At 45.0% G+C, this 18,440-nt stretch overlaps 1 protein-coding gene across 1 annotated transcript in view; it reads left to right on the forward strand.

Moving 5' to 3' along the window:
- Window positions 1–18,440, forward strand: part of LOC112219712 (potassium/sodium hyperpolarization-activated cyclic nucleotide-gated channel 1) — a 173,469-nt gene that overhangs the window by 81,057 nt on the left and 73,972 nt on the right. Inside the window, exon 4 of the mRNA XM_024381224.2 lies at window positions 16,337–16,555. Coding sequence (XP_024236992.2) covers window positions 16,337–16,555 — 219 coding nt within the window. The remainder of the gene's footprint in view (window positions 1–16,336; window positions 16,556–18,440) is intronic.

Consider the following 18,440-nt stretch of genomic DNA (forward strand, 5'->3'; position numbering starts at 1 on the left):
TATCTCCACGTTGTCTCCCTTTTGTTACGGGCTTTGAGCCGGTTCGTGACAAGTGGGGGCTCGTCCGGGATCTTTGAACTATTGGTTTGGGAGACCGTGAAGGTACGTGTTTGGTTTGCATATTTTGTTTGAGTTTGATAGGCCCAGTATTGGTTGCCTTTGTTTGGTTTGTGTGCTGTGTTGGAGAGAGTATAATGGTTAGTTTCCAGGCCCTGCCTAGCCTGAACTCTTGTTCTACTTTCTGTTGGGACGTCAGTTTGAGGTGAGTAATCGGCTGTGTACCTCGGTGGGAGATTTGGGTAGGGTAGTGGAACTTGCTACCCGGAGCTATAGCCTTTTTCCCCTGATAGGTTTAGCGATGTGTTTCATTTTTTGAATATGTTGGGCATGGTTAATGTTTGTTATTTTTGTGTGGTGTCTGTGGACTGAGCAGTTGTCTCGGGGGCACATCCGTGGCTTGGTGGAATTTGCCAGCATGCTGGGGAGTTTTTCCTTGCCAGCGGGCTACAGTGTGTAAATTCCCACCGCAAATCTGCACGAAGACTAGGGTTGATTTATTGTAGGTTTTGGGGAAGCTCCGTATCTCATCTCTCTTCTGTGGTGCTCAGGGTGATTGTCAATTCTCGGATTGTGGTCTGGTGTGCTCAGCAGAAGGGAAGAGCGAGAATTTCTTTTGTGATTATGGCGTCTTATGTAGGTAAGTTCATTCGCTCTCCATCAGAGGAATTGTTAGATTTAGGTACTAAAGAACAGCTGTTGAAGGTCGCGGAACACTACAAGGTTGAGATTAGTGATAAACGTCTAAAGAATTCTATTAGGTTGATATTGAAGGCCAATCTGATGGCGAGTGGTATTCTTGAAGTTACCACTGGGCCAGCCTCTGCTGAGGATTTGCCGTCTCCCCATAACGTTACAATGGCCATTCCATCAGTTAGCCCTAGTAGCCTTCTTTTTGAACAGCAGAAAGAACTGCTTTTGTTACAGCTGGAGCATGATCGTGAGAAGCTAGGACATGATCGTGAGAAGCTAGGACATGATCGTGAGAAGCTAGGACATGATCGTGAGAAGCTAGGACATGATCGTGAGAAGCTAGGACATGATCGTGAGAAGCTAGGACATGATCGTGATAAGCTAGAGCATGATCGTGTAAAATATGAAAAGGAATTGGCATTTAAACAAGATATGGAGCGTGCTAAAATCAAGTTGCAACAAGAACGTATAGAGTTGGTTAGGGAAGGAAAGATCTCAGGGGAGAGTTTGTTTTGGGAAGGTGACCCAGATTTACCTAGGGGTAGTTCTGCTTTTGGTCGTGCCCCAGAGACATTTGATATTGTTGGGAACTTAGGGTTATTCCCTCAGTTTAATGAAAAGGACCCCGAGACATTCTTTTCGTTGTTTGAGCGGGTTGCTGACGCTAGGAGTTGGCCTGATTCTGACCGCACTTTAATGTAGCAGTGTGTGCTAACTGGTAAAGCGCAGGAAGCATATTCAGCTCTTAGTGTACACGACAGTGCCAGTTATGATAAAGTTAAAACAGCTGTGTTACAGATTTATGAACTGGTCCCTGAGGCTTACCGCCAACGATTTAGAACTTTAAAAACTTTAAAAAGGGATGATAAGCAGACTCATGTTGAGTTTACGTGACAGTTATCTTTACAGTTTAATCGCTGGTGTTCCGCCTCTGCAGTTGTGACTTTCCAAGGGCTGTGTGATCTGATTATGTTAGAGCAATTTAAGGACACAATTCCTGATCGTATTGCCACGTATATTAACGAACAGAAAGTAAAGAATGTTGCTGAAGCTGCGGTTTTGGCGGACGAGTATGTGTTGACTCACAAAAGTGTCTTTGCAGAGCCCCGTATTCGGAAAGAGTGGGGGCGTTCGGATAAATTTGGGCTTCGCTCACCGAGATACTTTGGTTCACGGGCAGAGTTCTATTCAACTAGGGTTGAGCCTGACTCCCATGGTAAAGCTGACTTTGGGCAGGAGTGTCACTACTGTCAAGGTTCAGGTCATTGGAAAAACGAATGTCCACTTCTCAGGTCAAAGGGTGCTTATGCTAAATCTAAGCCTACCGCGTTAGCTGCACCTGTTCCACATCAGTTCACTCATGACTCATTTCCTCAGGCCCAGGAGAATGTGAAAGTCCATATTGATCCAGACTATTTACCTTTCATTACGGAAGGTTTTGTGTCTATGTTAGGAAGTAAAGACCTAGTGCCAGTGAAGATCCTGAGAGACACAGGTGCCTCTGAATCATTTGTGTTGGAGTCTGTGTTACCCTTTTCTGCTGAGACTGATTCAGGGAATAGTGTTCTAATTAGGGGAATAGGTTTGAACACACTGTCAGTTCCATTGCATAAACTGATGTTGGATTGTGGGCTGGTGAAGGGTGAAGTTGTTGTGGGGGTACGTCCTTCGTTGCCTATTGAGGGTATCAACGTTATCCTTGGGAATAACTTGGCTGGTGAGCGTGTATGGCCAGTCGTGTTTCCATCTCTAGTGGTTTCCACTAAGCCGTCATTTGTTGGGATTCCTGATGAGAGTGTACAGAGTTTCCCAGAGGTGTTCTCTGCATGTGCAGTGACACGTTCTATGAGCCGTGGCGAACTGGTTACTGCACCGACTAATGATAATAATACAAAGTATGTCACTGTTTTCCCTGTTATCCCGTTATCTGTAACCCGGTCAGATCTAATCAATGCTTAACGGGATGACCCCACGTTGGAAGAGTTGCGTGATCAAATAGTGCCTGTAGAACAGTTGGGAGATGTCGCCCATGGCTATTTTCTCCAAGAGGATGTCCTGATGAGAAAGTGGGTGTCTCATGATAGTTGTTTTCTGGGGGAGGCAATTAGTCAGGTTGTTGTACCAGTTAAGCTTCATGAGTTGGTGTTGGAAACTTCTCACAGTGACGTTGCTGGACATATGGGGGTGAGGAAAACCTACAATCGCATATTAAGACATTTCTTTTAGCCTAGATTAAAGAGGGATGTTTCTGATTTTATCAAAACTTGTCACACCTGTCAATTAACTGGTAAGCCTAATCAAGCTATTAAACCAGTACCATTGTTTCCTATTCCTGTACTCAGCCAACCTTTTGAGTATCTGATTATTGACTGTGTGGGTCCTCTGCCTCGTTCTAAAAAGGGTAGCAGTTACCTGCTCACTGTGATGTGTCAGACCACTAGGTTTCCTGCTGCCTATCCTCTCCGATCTATCACGACTAAATCGGTGTTAAAAGCTTTGACTCAGTTTCTCTCATTGTTTGGAATCCCTAAGGTCATTCAGAGTGATCAAGGATCTAATTTTACCTCTAATCTGTTTAGTCAGGTTCTTCAACAGCTCCATATTAAACACAATTTGTCTAGCGCCTATCACGCGCAAAGTCAAGGAGCACTGGAACGTTTCCATCAAACACTTAAGTCTTTGTTGAGAGCTTATTGTACTGAGATGGATAAGGATTGGGAGGAGGGGTTGCCTTGGTTACTGTTAGCCGCTAGGGAAGTCTGTAAATCTGTTAAAACCCTATTATGCACGTTCCTCTGAGACTGAACAGACCAGTAGCCTAGTCAGCTAACTAGCCAAACATCACGGTCAACATAGCTAAGAAGTAAGCCAGAGAACAATACCAACTAGGCTAGCACAGGCAGGAACAAAACAGCTAGCAGATATAAAGTAGAGAGAGCAGAGAAAGCTAACTCAGCCGTCAGTAAGTTACCAAAGAAAAACCATGGAGAGAGGAGCTTCAGAAGGAGAGTCCTTTTCGCCGGCCAAGGGAGAGTCAGCTAATCCAATAGCGATACAGTGAAGTAAAATCACATTAACTGATCCGCTTAATCTCCATCACTGCTGACACTCACGATGTACTGGTAGGTTGGTAGGAAACAGAGGTTGCAGGCTTCACATTCACACTTAGTACAGCACCTGGTTTCAGTCAGAGTTTCATTCCGAAGTCTGCCTTCCATCGAAGTCCTCCTGGAGTAAAGTGAGCACTGCATACAGTAGACGTGCCCACAGTTCCCTTATTCCAATTTATATAGTTTCTTCTTTTTGGATGTCCGTCGTAGCTCACCAATGCCTACACTTGGTCTTGAATGTAATTGCATGTTGACATGTCTAGTAGCCAGAGGTGTGGACTCTAGTCACATGACTTGGACTTGCATCAGACTCGAGTCACAAATATGATAACTTGCATCTCGACTTTGACTTTAACCCCAATGACTCGTGACTTAACTTGGACTTGAGCCTTTTGACTCGACCTGACTTGATACAAGCCCAAATATAAAAAATTATGCTATTAAAAAAAGAGCGCAGTGCAACAACTCTTCATTTAACGGATTACAGTTTGAATTGGACAGCAGCCAGTAAAATTGTGCCAGCTGAGAAAAAGTTGTGCATGATAGTGCCGAGGAATGTCGGTGGGGGAATTCAGATGGAGCGCTTGGAAAGATGATACCCAAAATTATTATTTTTGGATATAAAGACTACACTGTGTCAACAAAAAGGGATTGCAACTTGCAAAACATGCAGGAATTGTTCGACATTTGAAGCTGCACAAATAACTGTAAATCGAGGCGAATATAGCCGACAGCTATATCATTCGTAACTTTGCTAGCATGTTGACTAACGTAACTTTAAATCAATGAGCCTCCACACAGTCAGTCAGTGTGGGAACGTGATCATTGCACCCGAGATTGAGCTACAACTGGCTAGGCAGATGGTAGCCTAAATCCTGCCTGATGTTACTGCTGTTCCTAAAGCCATTGACATATGTTAGCCTACTGTAACCACATACACAGTGTGTGTTTGTGTGTGTGTGTGGGTTGGGAGATTATGTGCAAGCCTACATTGCCCGATTGTGCCCCATAGCGATAGTCGATCGCTATTGGGGGGGGGTCTACACATGTATTATCCTTGTAAATATACATTTTATTTAGGAAAATAATAAATATATTATTACTAAATATATTTGCGTAAATGTAATATACTAACTTACTCTTGTTAAAAATATGAAATGGTATTACATGACAACTTCCGGCGCCGACAGAGATGGCCGCCTCGCTTCGCGTTCCTAGGAAACTATGCAGTTTTTTGTTTTTTTACGTGTTATTTCTTACATTAGTACCCCAGGTCATCTTAGGTTTCATTACATACAGTCGAGAAGAACTACTGAATATAAGATCAGCGTCAACTCACCATCAGTACGACCAAGAATATGTTTTTCGCGACGCGGATCCTGTGTTCTGCCTTACAAACAGGACAACGGAGTGGATTCCATGCAGCGACCCAAAAAAACGACTCCGAAAAAGAGGGAAACGAGGCGGTCTTCTGGTCAGACTCCGGAGACGGGCACACCGTGCACCACTCCCTAGCATTCTTCTTGCCAATGTCCAGTCTCTTGACAACAAGGTTGATGAAATCCGAGCAAGGGTAGCATTCCAGAGGGACATCAGAGACTGTAACGTTCTATGGTTCACGGAAACATGGCTAACTGGAGAGACGCTATCGGAATCGGTGCAGCCAGCTGGTTTCTCCACGCATCGCGCAGACAGAAACAAACATCTTTCTGGTAAGAAGAGGGGCGGGGGCGTATGCCTTATGACTAACGTGACATGGTGTGATGAAAGAAACATACAGGAACTCAAATCCTTCTGTTCACCTGATTTAGAATTCCTCACAATCAAATGTAGACCGCATTATCTACCAAGAGAATTCTCTTCGATTATAATCACAGCCGTATATATCCCCCAAGCAGACACATCGATGGCTCTGAACGAACTTTATTTAACTCTCTGCAAACTGGAAACGATTTATCCGGAGGCTGCATTCATTGTAGCTGGGGATTTTAACAAGGCTAATCTGAAAACAAGACTCCCTAAATTTTATCAGCATATCGATTGCGCAACCAGGGGTGGAAAGACCTTGGATCATTGTTACTCTAACTTCCGCGACGCATATAAGACCCTGCCCCGCCCCCCTTTCGGAAAAGCTGACCACGACTCCATTTTGTTGATCCCTGCCTACAGACAGAAACTAAAACAAGAAGCTCCCACGCTGAGGTCTGTTCAACGCTGGTTAGACCAAGCTGACTCCAAACTCCAAGACTGCTTCCAACACGTGGACTGGGAGATGTTCCGTATTGCGTCAGATAACAACATTGATGAATACGCTGATTCGGTGTGCGAGTTCATTAGAACGTGCGTTGAAGATGTCGTTCCCATAGCAACGATTAAAACATTCCCTAACCAGAAACCGTGGATTGATGGCAGCATTCGTGTGAAACTGAAAGCGCGAACCACTGCTTTTAATCAGGGCAAGGTGTCTGGTGACATGACTGAATACAAACAGTGCAGCTATTCCCTCCGCAAGGCTATTAAACAAGCTAAGCGTCAGTACAGAGACAAAGTAGAATCTCAATTCAACGGCTCAGACACAAGAGGCATGTGGCAGGGTCTACAGTTAATCACGGACTACAGGAAGAAATCCAGCCCAGTCACGGACCAGGATGTCTTGCTCCCAGGCAGACTAAGTAACTTTTTTGCCCGCTTTGAGGACAATACAGTGCCACTGACACGGCCTGCAATGAAAACATGCGGTCTCTCCTTCACTGCAGCTGAGGTGAGTAAGACATTTAAACGTGTTACCCCTCGCAAGGCTGCAGGCCCAGACGGCATCCCCAGCCGCGCCCTCAGAGCATGCGCAGACCAGCTGGCCGGTGTGTTTACGGACATATTCAATCAATCCCTATACCAGTCTGCTGTTCCCACATGCTTCAAGAGGGCCACCATTGTCCCTGTTCCCAAGAAAGCTAAGGTAACTGAGCTAAACGACTACCGCCCCGTAGCACTCACATCCGTCATCATGAAGTGCTTTGAGAGACTAGTCAAGGACCATATCACCTCCACCCTACCTGACACCCTAGGCCCACTCCAATTTGCTTACCGCCCAAATAGGTCCACAGGCAACGCAATCTCAACCACACTGCACACTGCCCTAACCCATCTGGACAAGAGGAATACCTATGTGAGAATGCTGTTCATCGACTACAGCTCGGCATTCAACACCATAGTACCCTCCAAGCTCGTCATCAAGCTCGAGACCCTGGGTCTGTGCATGACACAAGTAATGTTTATAACAATTGTTTATAGACAGATTATTTCACAGTATCACAATTCCAGTGGGTCAGAAGTTTACATACAAGTTAACTGTGCCTTTAAACAGCTTGGAATATTCCAGAAAATGATGTCATGGTTTAGAAGCTTCTGATAGGCTAATTGACATAATTTGAGTCAATTGGAGGTGCAAATGTGGATGTATTTCAAGGCCTACCTTCAAACTCAGTGCCTCTTTGCTTGACATCATGGGAAAATCTAAATAAATCAGCCAAGACCTCAGAAAAAAATTGTACACCACAAGTATGATTCATCATTGGGAGCAATTTCCAAACGTCTGAAGGCACCATGTTCATTTGTACAAACAATAGTACGCTAGTATAAACTCCATGGGACCATGCAGCCATCATACCGCTCAGGAAGGAGACAAGTTCTGTCTCCTAGAGATGAACGTACTTTGGTGTGAAAAGTGCAAATAAATCCCAGAACAACAGCAAAAGACCTTGTGAAGATGCTGGAGGAAACAGGTACAAAAGTATCTATATCCACAGTAAAACGAGTCCTATATCAACATAACATGATAGGCTGCTCAGCAAGGAAGAAGCCACTGCTCCAAAACCACCGTAAAAAAGCCAGACTACGGTTTGCAACTGCACATGGGACAAAGATTGTACATTTTAGGGAAATGTCCTCTGGTCTGATGAAACAAAAATAGAACTGTTTGGCCACAATGACCATCTTTATCTTTGGAGGACGAAGGGGGAGGCTTGCAAGCCGAAGAACACCATCCCAACCATGAAGAACGGGGTGGCAGCATCATGTTGTGGGGATTCTTTGCTGCAGGAGGGACTGGTGTACTTCACAAAATAGATGGCATCATGAGGTAGGACAATTATGTGGATATATTGAAGCAACATCTGAAGACATCAGTCAGGAAATTAAAGCTTAGTTGCAAATGCGTCTTAAGGAAAACAAAGTCAAGGTATTTGTAACGGATTTCCTCCTCTTCGTCTGAGGAGGAGTAAGGATGGGACCAAAGCACAGCGTGTTAAGTGTTCATGATGATATTTCATTAAAACTCAGAACACTAAACAATAAATGACAACGTTAATTTACAAAACCGAAACAATACCGTGTGGCCCAAACTCTCACACGGAAACAAACACCCACAGACCAAAAGTGAAACCCAGGCTACCTAAGTATGATTCTCAATCAGAGACAACTAACGACACCTACCTCTGATTGAGAACCATACTAGGCCGAACACAAAAACCAACATAGATAAACAAACAGACTGCCCACCCCAAGTCACGCCCTGACCATACTAAAACAAAGAATAAAATAACAGAACTATGGTCAGAACGTGACAGTACCCCCCCCAAAGGTGCGGACTCCGGCCGCAAAACCTGAACCTATAGGGGAGTGTCTGGGTGGGCGTCTGTCCGCAGTGGCGGCTCTGGCGTGGGACGTGGACCCCACTTCACCATAGTTTTTGTCCGCCTCCTCAACCGCCCCCTTGGCCTCTTATGAGCGGCGACCCTCGCCGCCGACCTCGGACTGGGGACCCTTGCCACGGGTCCTGAATGGACGGGAGATTCCGGCAGCGCCGGACAGGCGGGAGACCCCGCAGCGCCGGACAGGCGGGAGACTCCGGCAGCTCTGGAGTGAAGGACGGCTCTGGCAGCTCCTGGCTGGCTGACGGCTCTGGAGGCTCCTGGCTGGCTGACGGCTCTGGCGGCTCCTGGCTGGCTGATGGCTCTGGCGGCTCCTGGCTGGCTGACGGCTCTGGCGGCTCCTGGCTGGCTGACGGCTCTGGCGGCTCCTGGCTGGCTGGCGGCTCTGGCGGCTCCTGGCTGACTGGCGACTCCTGGCTGACTGGCGGCTCCGGCGGCTCCTGGCTGGCTTGCGTCTCTGGCGGCTCCTGGCTGACTGGTGGCTCTGGGGACGCCTGGCTGACTGGCAGGTCTGGTGGCTAAGGACAGACTGGCGGCTCTGGTGGCTCAGGACAGACTGGAGACTCTGGCGGCTCAGGACAGACTGGAGACTCTGGCGGCTCAGGACACACTGGAGACTCTGGCGGCTCAGGACAGACGGGAGACTCAGGCAGCTCAGGACAGACGGGAGACTCTGGCGGCTCAGGACAGACTCGAGAATCTGGCGGGTCAGAACAGATGGGAGACTCTGGCAGCTCAGGACAGACGGGAGACTCTTGCGGCTCAGGACAGACGGGAGACTCTTGCGGCTCAGGACAGACGGGAGACTCTTGCGGCTCAGGACAGACGGGAGACTCTTGCGGCTCAGGACAGACGGGAGACTCTGACAGCGCTGGGCAGGAGGAAGGCTCTGGCAGCGCTGGACAGGCGGGAGCACCTGTAGGGAGAAGACGGAGAGACAACCTGGTGCGGGGGGCTGCCACCGGAGGGCTGGTGCGTAAAGGTGGCACCGGATAGACCTTACCATGCAGGCACACTGGAGCTCTTGAGCACCGAGCCTACCCAACCTTACCTGGTTGAATGCTCCCCGTAGCCAGGCCAGTGCGGCGAGGTGGAATAGCCCGCACTGGGCTGTGCTGGCGAACCGGGGACACCATGCGTAAGGCTGGTGCCATGTACGCCGGCCCGAGGAGACACACTGGAGACCAGATGCGTAGAGCCGGCTTCATGGCACCTGGCTCGATGCCCACTCTAGCCCGGCCGATACGAGGAGCTGGAATGTACCACACCGGGCTATGCACACACTCCGGGGACACCGTGCGCTCCACCGCATAACACGGTGGCTGCCCAGTCCCTCTTGCTCTCCGGTAAGCACGGGGAGTTGGCTCAGGTCTCCTACCTGACTTAGCCACACTCCCCGTGTGCCTCCCCCTTCCTTGACAGCCGTGTTCCCTCGTATCTCTGGCTCCTCTCTCCAGCTGCCTCTGCTATCCTAGATACCTCCACCTGTTCCTATTGGAGGCGATCCCTTCCAGCCAGGATCTCCTCCCATGTGTAGCAACCCTTGCCGTCCAAAACGTCCTCCCATGTCCAGGCGTCCTGACATTGCTGCTGCTGTTGCTGCCCGTTACCACGCTGCTGGGTCCTTTTGTGGTTCGTGTTTCTGTATCGGATTTCCTCCTCTTCGTCTGAGGAGGAGTAAGGATTGGACAGAAGCGCAGCGTGGTAAGTGTTCATGATGATATTTAATTCAAACTCAGAACACTAAACAATAAATGACAACGTGAATTTACAAAACCAAACAGTACCGTGTGGCCCAAAAACACGGAAACAAATCCACAAGCCAAAAGTGAAACCCAGGCTACCTAAGTATGATTCTCAATCAGAGACAACTAACAACACCTGCCTCTGATTGAGAACCATACTAGGCCGAACACAAAAACCAACATAGAAAAACAAACATAGACTGCCCACCCCAACTCACGCCCTGACCGTACTAAAACAAATAATAAAATAACAAAACTATGGTCAGAACGTGACAGTATTGGAGTGCCCATCACAAAGCCCTGTCCTCAACCCTATACAACATTTGTGGGTAGAACTGAAAAAGTGTGTGCGAGCAAGGAGGCCTACAAACCTGACTCAGTTACATCAGCTCTGTCAGGAGGAATTGGCCAAAATTCACCCAACTTATTGTGGGAAGCTTGTGGAAGGCTACCCAAAACGTTTGACCAAAGTTAAACAATTGAAAGGCAATGCTACAAAATACTAATTGAGTATATGTAAACTTCTGACCCACTGGGAATGTGATGAAAGAAATAAAACATTCTCTCTACTATTATTCTGACATTTCACATTCTTAAAATAAAGTGGTGATGCTAACTGACCTAAAACAGGGATTGTTTTCCTCGGATTAAATCTCAGGAATTGTGAAAAACTGAGTTTAAATGTATTTGGCTAAGGTGTATGTAAACCTCCGACTTCAACTGTACATGGCTTGGTTCTTGTTTACCAGTTGCATGTGTGTACTGTATGTTGACAGTATGCATGTTTATAGTAGGCCTTAGCATGCTCCTTAATCCCCCAGTGGGAGATTCGCTGCTGCAATGGTGGCTTCTCCAGGCATGGTGGCTTTAACATGGTTAAATTGGTTCCCCATGCAGATCAATTCAAAGACATACTGTACATTCTACAGTATATATGTTGATATATATCATAGGTTGCGTGACATATTATCAACATTAAAACATACAGTTACATAAACACATTACACCATACTTCAACATTTTAACATAATACAGGTCTCGTTTGCAAATATATTTAGCCTCAATTAGACGAACCCGTGTAAATGAAGGCTAAATGAGCATATTGCCTACTACTTCAACATACTGTAAGCTTACACTATACAGGATCTTTTAATAATATCTTTCTCTTAGATGTTCTATCATTCTGAAAGGGACTATAAACTGATCAAAAATATAAGTGCAATATGTAAAGTGTTGGTCCTATGATTGATGAGCTGAAATAAAAGATCCCAGAAATGTTACATATGCACGAAATAAAAACCTGTGCACAAATCTGTTTACGTCCCTGTAAGTGATCATTTCTCCTTTGCCAAGATACTCTATCCACCTTACAGGTGTGGCATTTCAAGAAGATGATTAAACAGCATGGTTATTACACAGATGCACCTTGTGCTGGGGACACTTACAGGCCAGTTGAAATTTTGTGCAGCTTTGCCACACAACACAATTTTGAGGGAGTTTTGAGGGAGTGTACAATTGGCATGCTGACTGCAGGAATATTCACCAGCACTGTTGCCGGAGAATTTGCTGTTAATTTCTCTACCATAAGCTGCTTCCAGCGTTGTTTTAGAGAATTTGGCAGTACGTCCAACCCTCCTCACAACCACAGACCACATGTATGGCAATGTGTGGGTTTGCTGATGTCAACGTTGTGAACAGAGTACCCCATGGTAGTTTGAATGCACAGAGATACCTTGATGAGATCCTAAGGCTCATTGTAGTGCCATTCATCTGCCATCGTCACTCCATGTTTCAGCGTGATAATGCACGGCCTCATGTCACAAGGATCGGTACACAATTTCCTGGAAGCTGAAAATGTCCCATTCTTCCATGGCCTTCATAATCACCAGACATGTCACCCATTGAGCATGTTTGGGATGCTCTGGATTGACACGTATGACATCATTTTCCAGTTACTGCCAATATCCAGCAACTTCACACAGCCACTGAAGAGGAGTGGGACAACATTCCACAGGTCATAATCAACAGCCTGATCAACTCTATGCGAAAGAGATGTATCGCGCTGCATGAGGTGAATGATGGTCACACCAGGTACTGACTGGTTTTCTGATCTACGCCCCTACTTTTTTAAGGTATCTGTGACCAATAGATGTAGATCTGTATTTCCAGTAATGTGAAATCCATAGATTACGGTCAAATTAATTTATGGGGGGGCAGGTAGCCTAGTGGTTAGAGCGTTGGACTAGCAATCGAAAGTTTGCAAGATCGGATCCCTGAGCTGAAAAGGTAAAAATCTGTCGTTCTGCTGCTGAACAAGACAGTTAACCCATTGTTCCTAGGCTGCCATTGAAAATAAGAATTTGTTCTTACCTGACTTGCCTAGTTAAATAAAGGTAAAAAAAAAAAAATTCAATTGACTGATTTCCTTACATGAACTCAGCAACATCTTTGAAATGGTTGCGTTTATATTTTTGTTCAGTATTGCTTAATTTTCACAAGAATATGAAATACTAGAGTAAGGATATACAGTGCATTCGGAAAGTATTCAGACCCCTTCCATTTTTCCACACTTTGTTACGTTACTGCCTTAAAAAAATGAATCAATACCTCAATACACAATACCACAATACCAATACCTCATAATGAACATATTTTTTAAAATGTTTATAAATGTTTGCAAATGTATAAAAAAAACACAAATACCTAAATCACGTACAGTAAGTATTCAGACCCTTTCCTATGAAAGGGGAATTGAGCTCAGGTACATCCTGTTTCCATTGATCATCCTTGATGACATGATTTGGAAAGGCATACCTGTCTATTTAAGGTCCGACTGTTGACAGTGCATGTCTGAGAAAAAACCAAGCCATGAGGTTGAAAGAATGGTCTGTAGAGCTTCAAGACAGGGTCGTGTCGAGGCACAGATCTGGGGAAGGGTACCAACAAATGTCTGCAGCATTGAAGATCCCAAAGAACACAGTGGCCTTCATTCTTAAACGAAAGAAGTTTGGATCCACCAGACTCTTCCGAGAGCTGGCCGTCCGGCCATACTGAACAATCAAGGGAGAAGGGCCTTGGTCAGGGAGGTGCCCAAGAAGCCGATGCTCCCCATCCAACCTTCCAGAAAGACAACCATCTCTGCTGCAATCCACCAATCAGGCCTTTGTGGTAGAGTGGCCAGACGGAAGCCACTTCTCAGTAAAAAGGTACATGACATCCCGCTTGTTGATTGCAAAAAGGCACATAAAGGAATCTCAGACCATGAGAAAGAAGATTCTCTGGTTTGATGAAACCAAGATTGAACTCCTTGGCCTGAATGCCAAGCGTCACATCTGGAGGAAACCTGTCACCATCCCTAGGGTGAAGCATGGGGGTGGCAGCATCATGCATTGAGGATGTTTTTCAGCGACAGGGACTGGAAAACTAGTCAGGATCGAGGGAAAGATGAACTGCACAAAGTACAGCGAGATGCTTGATGAAAACTTGCTCCAGAGAGCTCAGGACCTGAGACTGGGGCGAAAGACAATGACCCTAAGAACATAGCCAAGACAATGCAGGGTTGGCTTTGGGACAAGTCTCTGAATGTCCTTGAGTGGCCCAGTCAGAACCCAGACTTGAACCTAATCGAACATCTCTGGAGAGACCTTAAAATAGCTGTGCAGCGACGCTCCCCATCCAAACTGACAGAGATTGAGAGGATCTGCAGAGAAGAATGTTAGAAACTCCCCAAATACAGGTGTGCCAAGCTTGCAGCATCATACCCAAGAAGACGTGAGGCTGTAATCGCTGCCAAAGGTGCTTCAACAAAGTCCTGAGTAAAGGGTCTGAATAGTTATGTAAATATAAAAAAATATAGATAGATATTTTAATACATTTGCAAAAAATTCAAAAAAACGTTTTTTACTTTGTCATTATGGAATATTGTGTGTATATTGATGAGGGGGGAAAACTATTTAATCCATTTTAGAATAAGGCTATAACGTAACAAAATGTTGAAAATGTCAAGGGGTCTGAATACTTTCCAAATGCACTGTATAAGAAAATAAAAATAAGCCTTCAAACTTTTTTCTTTCAAGGCAAGTCCATCTTATTCAAACTGTATGCCTTTTGACCCCTTTATTTTTTTGGCTGCAACCACACAACCAAACCCTGAACCCAATGAACTGTTTGTTACATTACTCATCTTAGTACATGTCACAAATGTCACAAGCCTCCAGGTCAGGATATTCTGTACAACTCCTGACCTGCTAACCCACTTCCTAGTGGCATAAATTCCATCCCCTTGCAAGCCACTAGTCTTGAAGACTTCAATGTCGATTTATAAAATAAATAAAACAAAAATAAGAGAGTAGAGTCATATAATATGGCTAGCAAGCCACCAAACAGGCCCCTACATCTGTGACTACATCCAACATGGCACCCTATTCACTATATAGTATATTTATTTTGACCAGAGCCCTTAAGGCCTCTATAGGCACTACAAAGTGAATATGGTGCCATCTGGGATGCACACTATGACTCCCGGCAAGGCACCTAAGGTCAATTTGGAAAGACGGCTGTGACAGCTCCCATATACAGTCTCTTGTAGTTGCTCTTCCTGAGTGACTGACTCCTCCAATTTTCTCACCTGTTCCTCTCTTTCTGTGAACTAAAAGTACTGAGGAAGTACTCCAGCAGAACACTTCATAGAAAGAACTACTCATGCACCTCTAGAAAGAATTGCTGTAGTGCCTGCCACCTCCAGTGTCCACCTCCAGTGTCCACCTCCAGTGTCCACCTCCAGTGTCCACCTCCAGTGTCCACCTCCAGTGTCACACACCATACTGTTATACTTTAGAACAAAGTCCTACTAGGTTTTTTGCTGCCGCTCTCTTGGAAGCCACCTCAAGTGTTCTGTCTTATACCGTTGCTTTAGTGCCTGCAACTATTGTACTTTACCCAGGTCTTTCTTTCTCTGCTGCTGTCTTGTATGCCACCTCAAGTCTGTCAATTTTCTCAGCTCCCTACGTGGAAGCCTTTGAAACCTGTATGCTAGAACTGCAGGATCTGATTTCTCTTCAGGAATTTAGCAGGTTGGTTTATGCCCTGTCTTTCATCGGAGTTGTCTTTTCTTGTATGCCACACCTACCAGTGCTGTCGCTGCAGGCTCCCTATTGCTTTTCAAAATCAGAGCTTCAATTTCCACACTGTATAAGCACTTGCATTTAATGTACAAGAACTTTGTGACAACTGCTGATGAAAAAACGGCATTATAAATACATTTGATTGATTGACATTTACAGCAACAGTAAGGATCATCAGGAGACTATGTTGAGAATCAATGCTGAAGAATGCGGTTGTATAAATACTGTATGCTATTGATTCAAACCAATGTACCAGATGCTTAGTCTAGGCCTTGCTCCAGCAGGGTGTATAGTATCTGGGCTGAATCATAGTGCCTTCGTCCTGACAGGACTGTATTTCTGCCTCTCTGCACTGAATCCCATTAAAGCACTTGTGGTAATCAGCCATAAGAAGGGTTATGTCCCAAATGGCACCATATTTCCCATATAGTAGACTACAAAAGCAGTGCACTATGCAGGGAATAGTGCCATTTGGGACGCAGTAGAGAAAAGGCAGAAGCCAGGCAGAACCCTCGCCTCTCTGCTTCCTCCGTCCAGCTCAGTGAAGTGAAGGATCCCTATGTCAAAGACAAACTATACATCAGCTCTTACACAGCTAATGGAAGTAATCAATGTTGATTAGCACCGCTTCCAGCCATCGAATTGTTTTACACGCATTGGCCGAGGAGGAATGAGGGAGCAAGGGAGGAGAGGGAGTGGTGGTTTAGTCACTCTGTGAGTGTAACGTGCCCAAGCATGAAGGTATGTTGGCAGGATGTTCTGTGGAGGTTCAGTGATCCATCAAAGAGAAAGATCCTCCTCTCTCTGTGCCGTAAATCTTCTACAAGCCCGCGGTAACTCCCCCCTTTCCCCTTCTCTCTCCCTCTTTCTCCCCCATCCTCCCCCTGTCTCCCCTACAGAATGACTCGTGGGGTAAGCAGTACTCGTACGCTCTCTTTAAGGCCATGAGCCACATGCTGTGTATCGGGTACGGCGCCCGGGCGCCCGTCAGCATGTCCGACCTGTGGATCACCATGCTCAGTATGATTGTGGGCGCCACCTGCTACGCCATGTTCGTCGGCCACGCCACCGCTCTCATCCAATCACTGGACTCGTCCCGCAGGCAGTACCAAGAGAAGGTAAGCCCTTACTTAATATAAAATCATATGTTTTTATTATGCTTTTGTTTTTATTATCATTATTTATCAACTCAATGGTTTCCTGCACCTGGTGTTCCATGTTATGTTGTTCATTTCCATCATGAGGTAAGTGATTTAATATTTTCAAAACTTTTATATATTTTCACAATACATAATGCTTATTTCTCTCAGGTGGATTATGCTGGGCCTGTATTTTAAGGGTGCTGCACTGCACTCACAGAGTGTCAGATCATAATATCTCCATTCTGCTCGGTGGCTCTGAAAGAGGATTTGGAAAAGCCCTCACAGATACCAAAAACCCTTGTCCCTGTTGTGAGGAGGTTCCCAGACAGAACTACAGTAGCACCATGTCTGCATCCCAAGTTCTCTGGTCGAAGGTAGTGCACTGTGGAGGGAATAGGTTGCCATTTGGGATGCTACCCATCTCTGTTTGGGTGCTTTTAGGGAACACTGTTAGGGGAGGTTCTGCAATCTAGATCCCCTATTACATCATTTCTGCATGAAATTATTCCTCATGGACCTCCAAACATCTGGAGTCATGCTAATGTGTTTTGAGTTCTTAGTATAAGCTGTTAGAATCTAAATGATTGGGCTTTTGCAGTAAAGAGCAGAGTACAATTCCCATATCCGTTAGACTAGTGTTATGGCTAGGGCTTGCTTCTGAAGCTGTGGACTTATAAACACTTATGATGCTATCTAGTCTCACTGTACCTATACAAATCTGTCAGTTTGACCCTTGCAAAGATTGGTCAGGATTAGGGTGAGATCATTACTACCCACTGTTTTGAGTCTGACCCTTAGATAGATTTAGTTAGCACCAGTGGCGATCTATGACTTTAGCCATAATAATCTGTGCTGACCGTTGGATAGGTTTCTTAGTAGGCTCACCTGTGAGTGATCTGATTAGCCATAATAATCTAATCTAGTGCTAACCTTTGGGGAGATGGGTAACTGTAGCATACAGTGGCTCTCTATGACTGTAGTCTCACCTGTGATCTGTGAATGACCTGGCTTAGATTCGATTCCATCCGTTTCCTCATCTTGGCTACTTTATTGTTTATCTGGTTTGTATTTATTGTCAGGAAGTTGTGAAAGCATCAATTTGATAAAAAATGTAAGGCCTAATAAGCTGTCACACACACAAACTGGATTGAACACAACACACATACACTCGGCAGTGGATGAATAACTTTCATTGTTTTTTACAGCAATATATAGTGGGGCAAAAAAATATTTAGTCAGTCACCAATTGTGCAAGTTCTCCCACTTACAAATATGAGAGAGGCCTGTAATTTTCATCATAGGTACACTTCAACTATGACAGATAAAATGAGAAAAATATTTTGCAAATAAATTAATAAAAAATCCTACAATGTGATTTTCTGGATTTTTTTCTCATTTTGTCTGTTGAAGTAGTACCTATGATGAAAATTACAGGCCTCTCTCATATTTTTAAGTAGGAGAACTTGCACAATTGGTGGCTGACTAAATACTTGTTTGCCCCACTGTATACTGCAATATTTCACTGTTACTTAATTTGCCTAATTCATAGCATTTAAAATTGTGGAATGATATCGTGAACATATTGACACATTTTAAAACACTTCCATAGAACATAACAAATAGAACATAGAATGCATAGAACAGAGTAATCCCTTGCATTGTACATCTAACCAGGGTGAAGATCACACGATGACGATCACTTTGTCATATATCATCAGTTGAATCACCTAGCTAGATAATTGGTAAGATTTCATTGTTTGGCGCTCTGCAAACATTATTAATCATCTAGAATACCCTTGCTATTGCCTATATGTCTAAAGTGTTGTTATCTCACGCTATTCGATCCCACAGAGACAATGAA

The sequence above is a fragment of the Oncorhynchus tshawytscha genome, linkage group LG20, assembly GCF_018296145.1.
Source record: "Oncorhynchus tshawytscha isolate Ot180627B linkage group LG20, Otsh_v2.0, whole genome shotgun sequence".
Taxonomy (NCBI): Eukaryota; Metazoa; Chordata; class Actinopteri; order Salmoniformes; family Salmonidae; genus Oncorhynchus; species Oncorhynchus tshawytscha.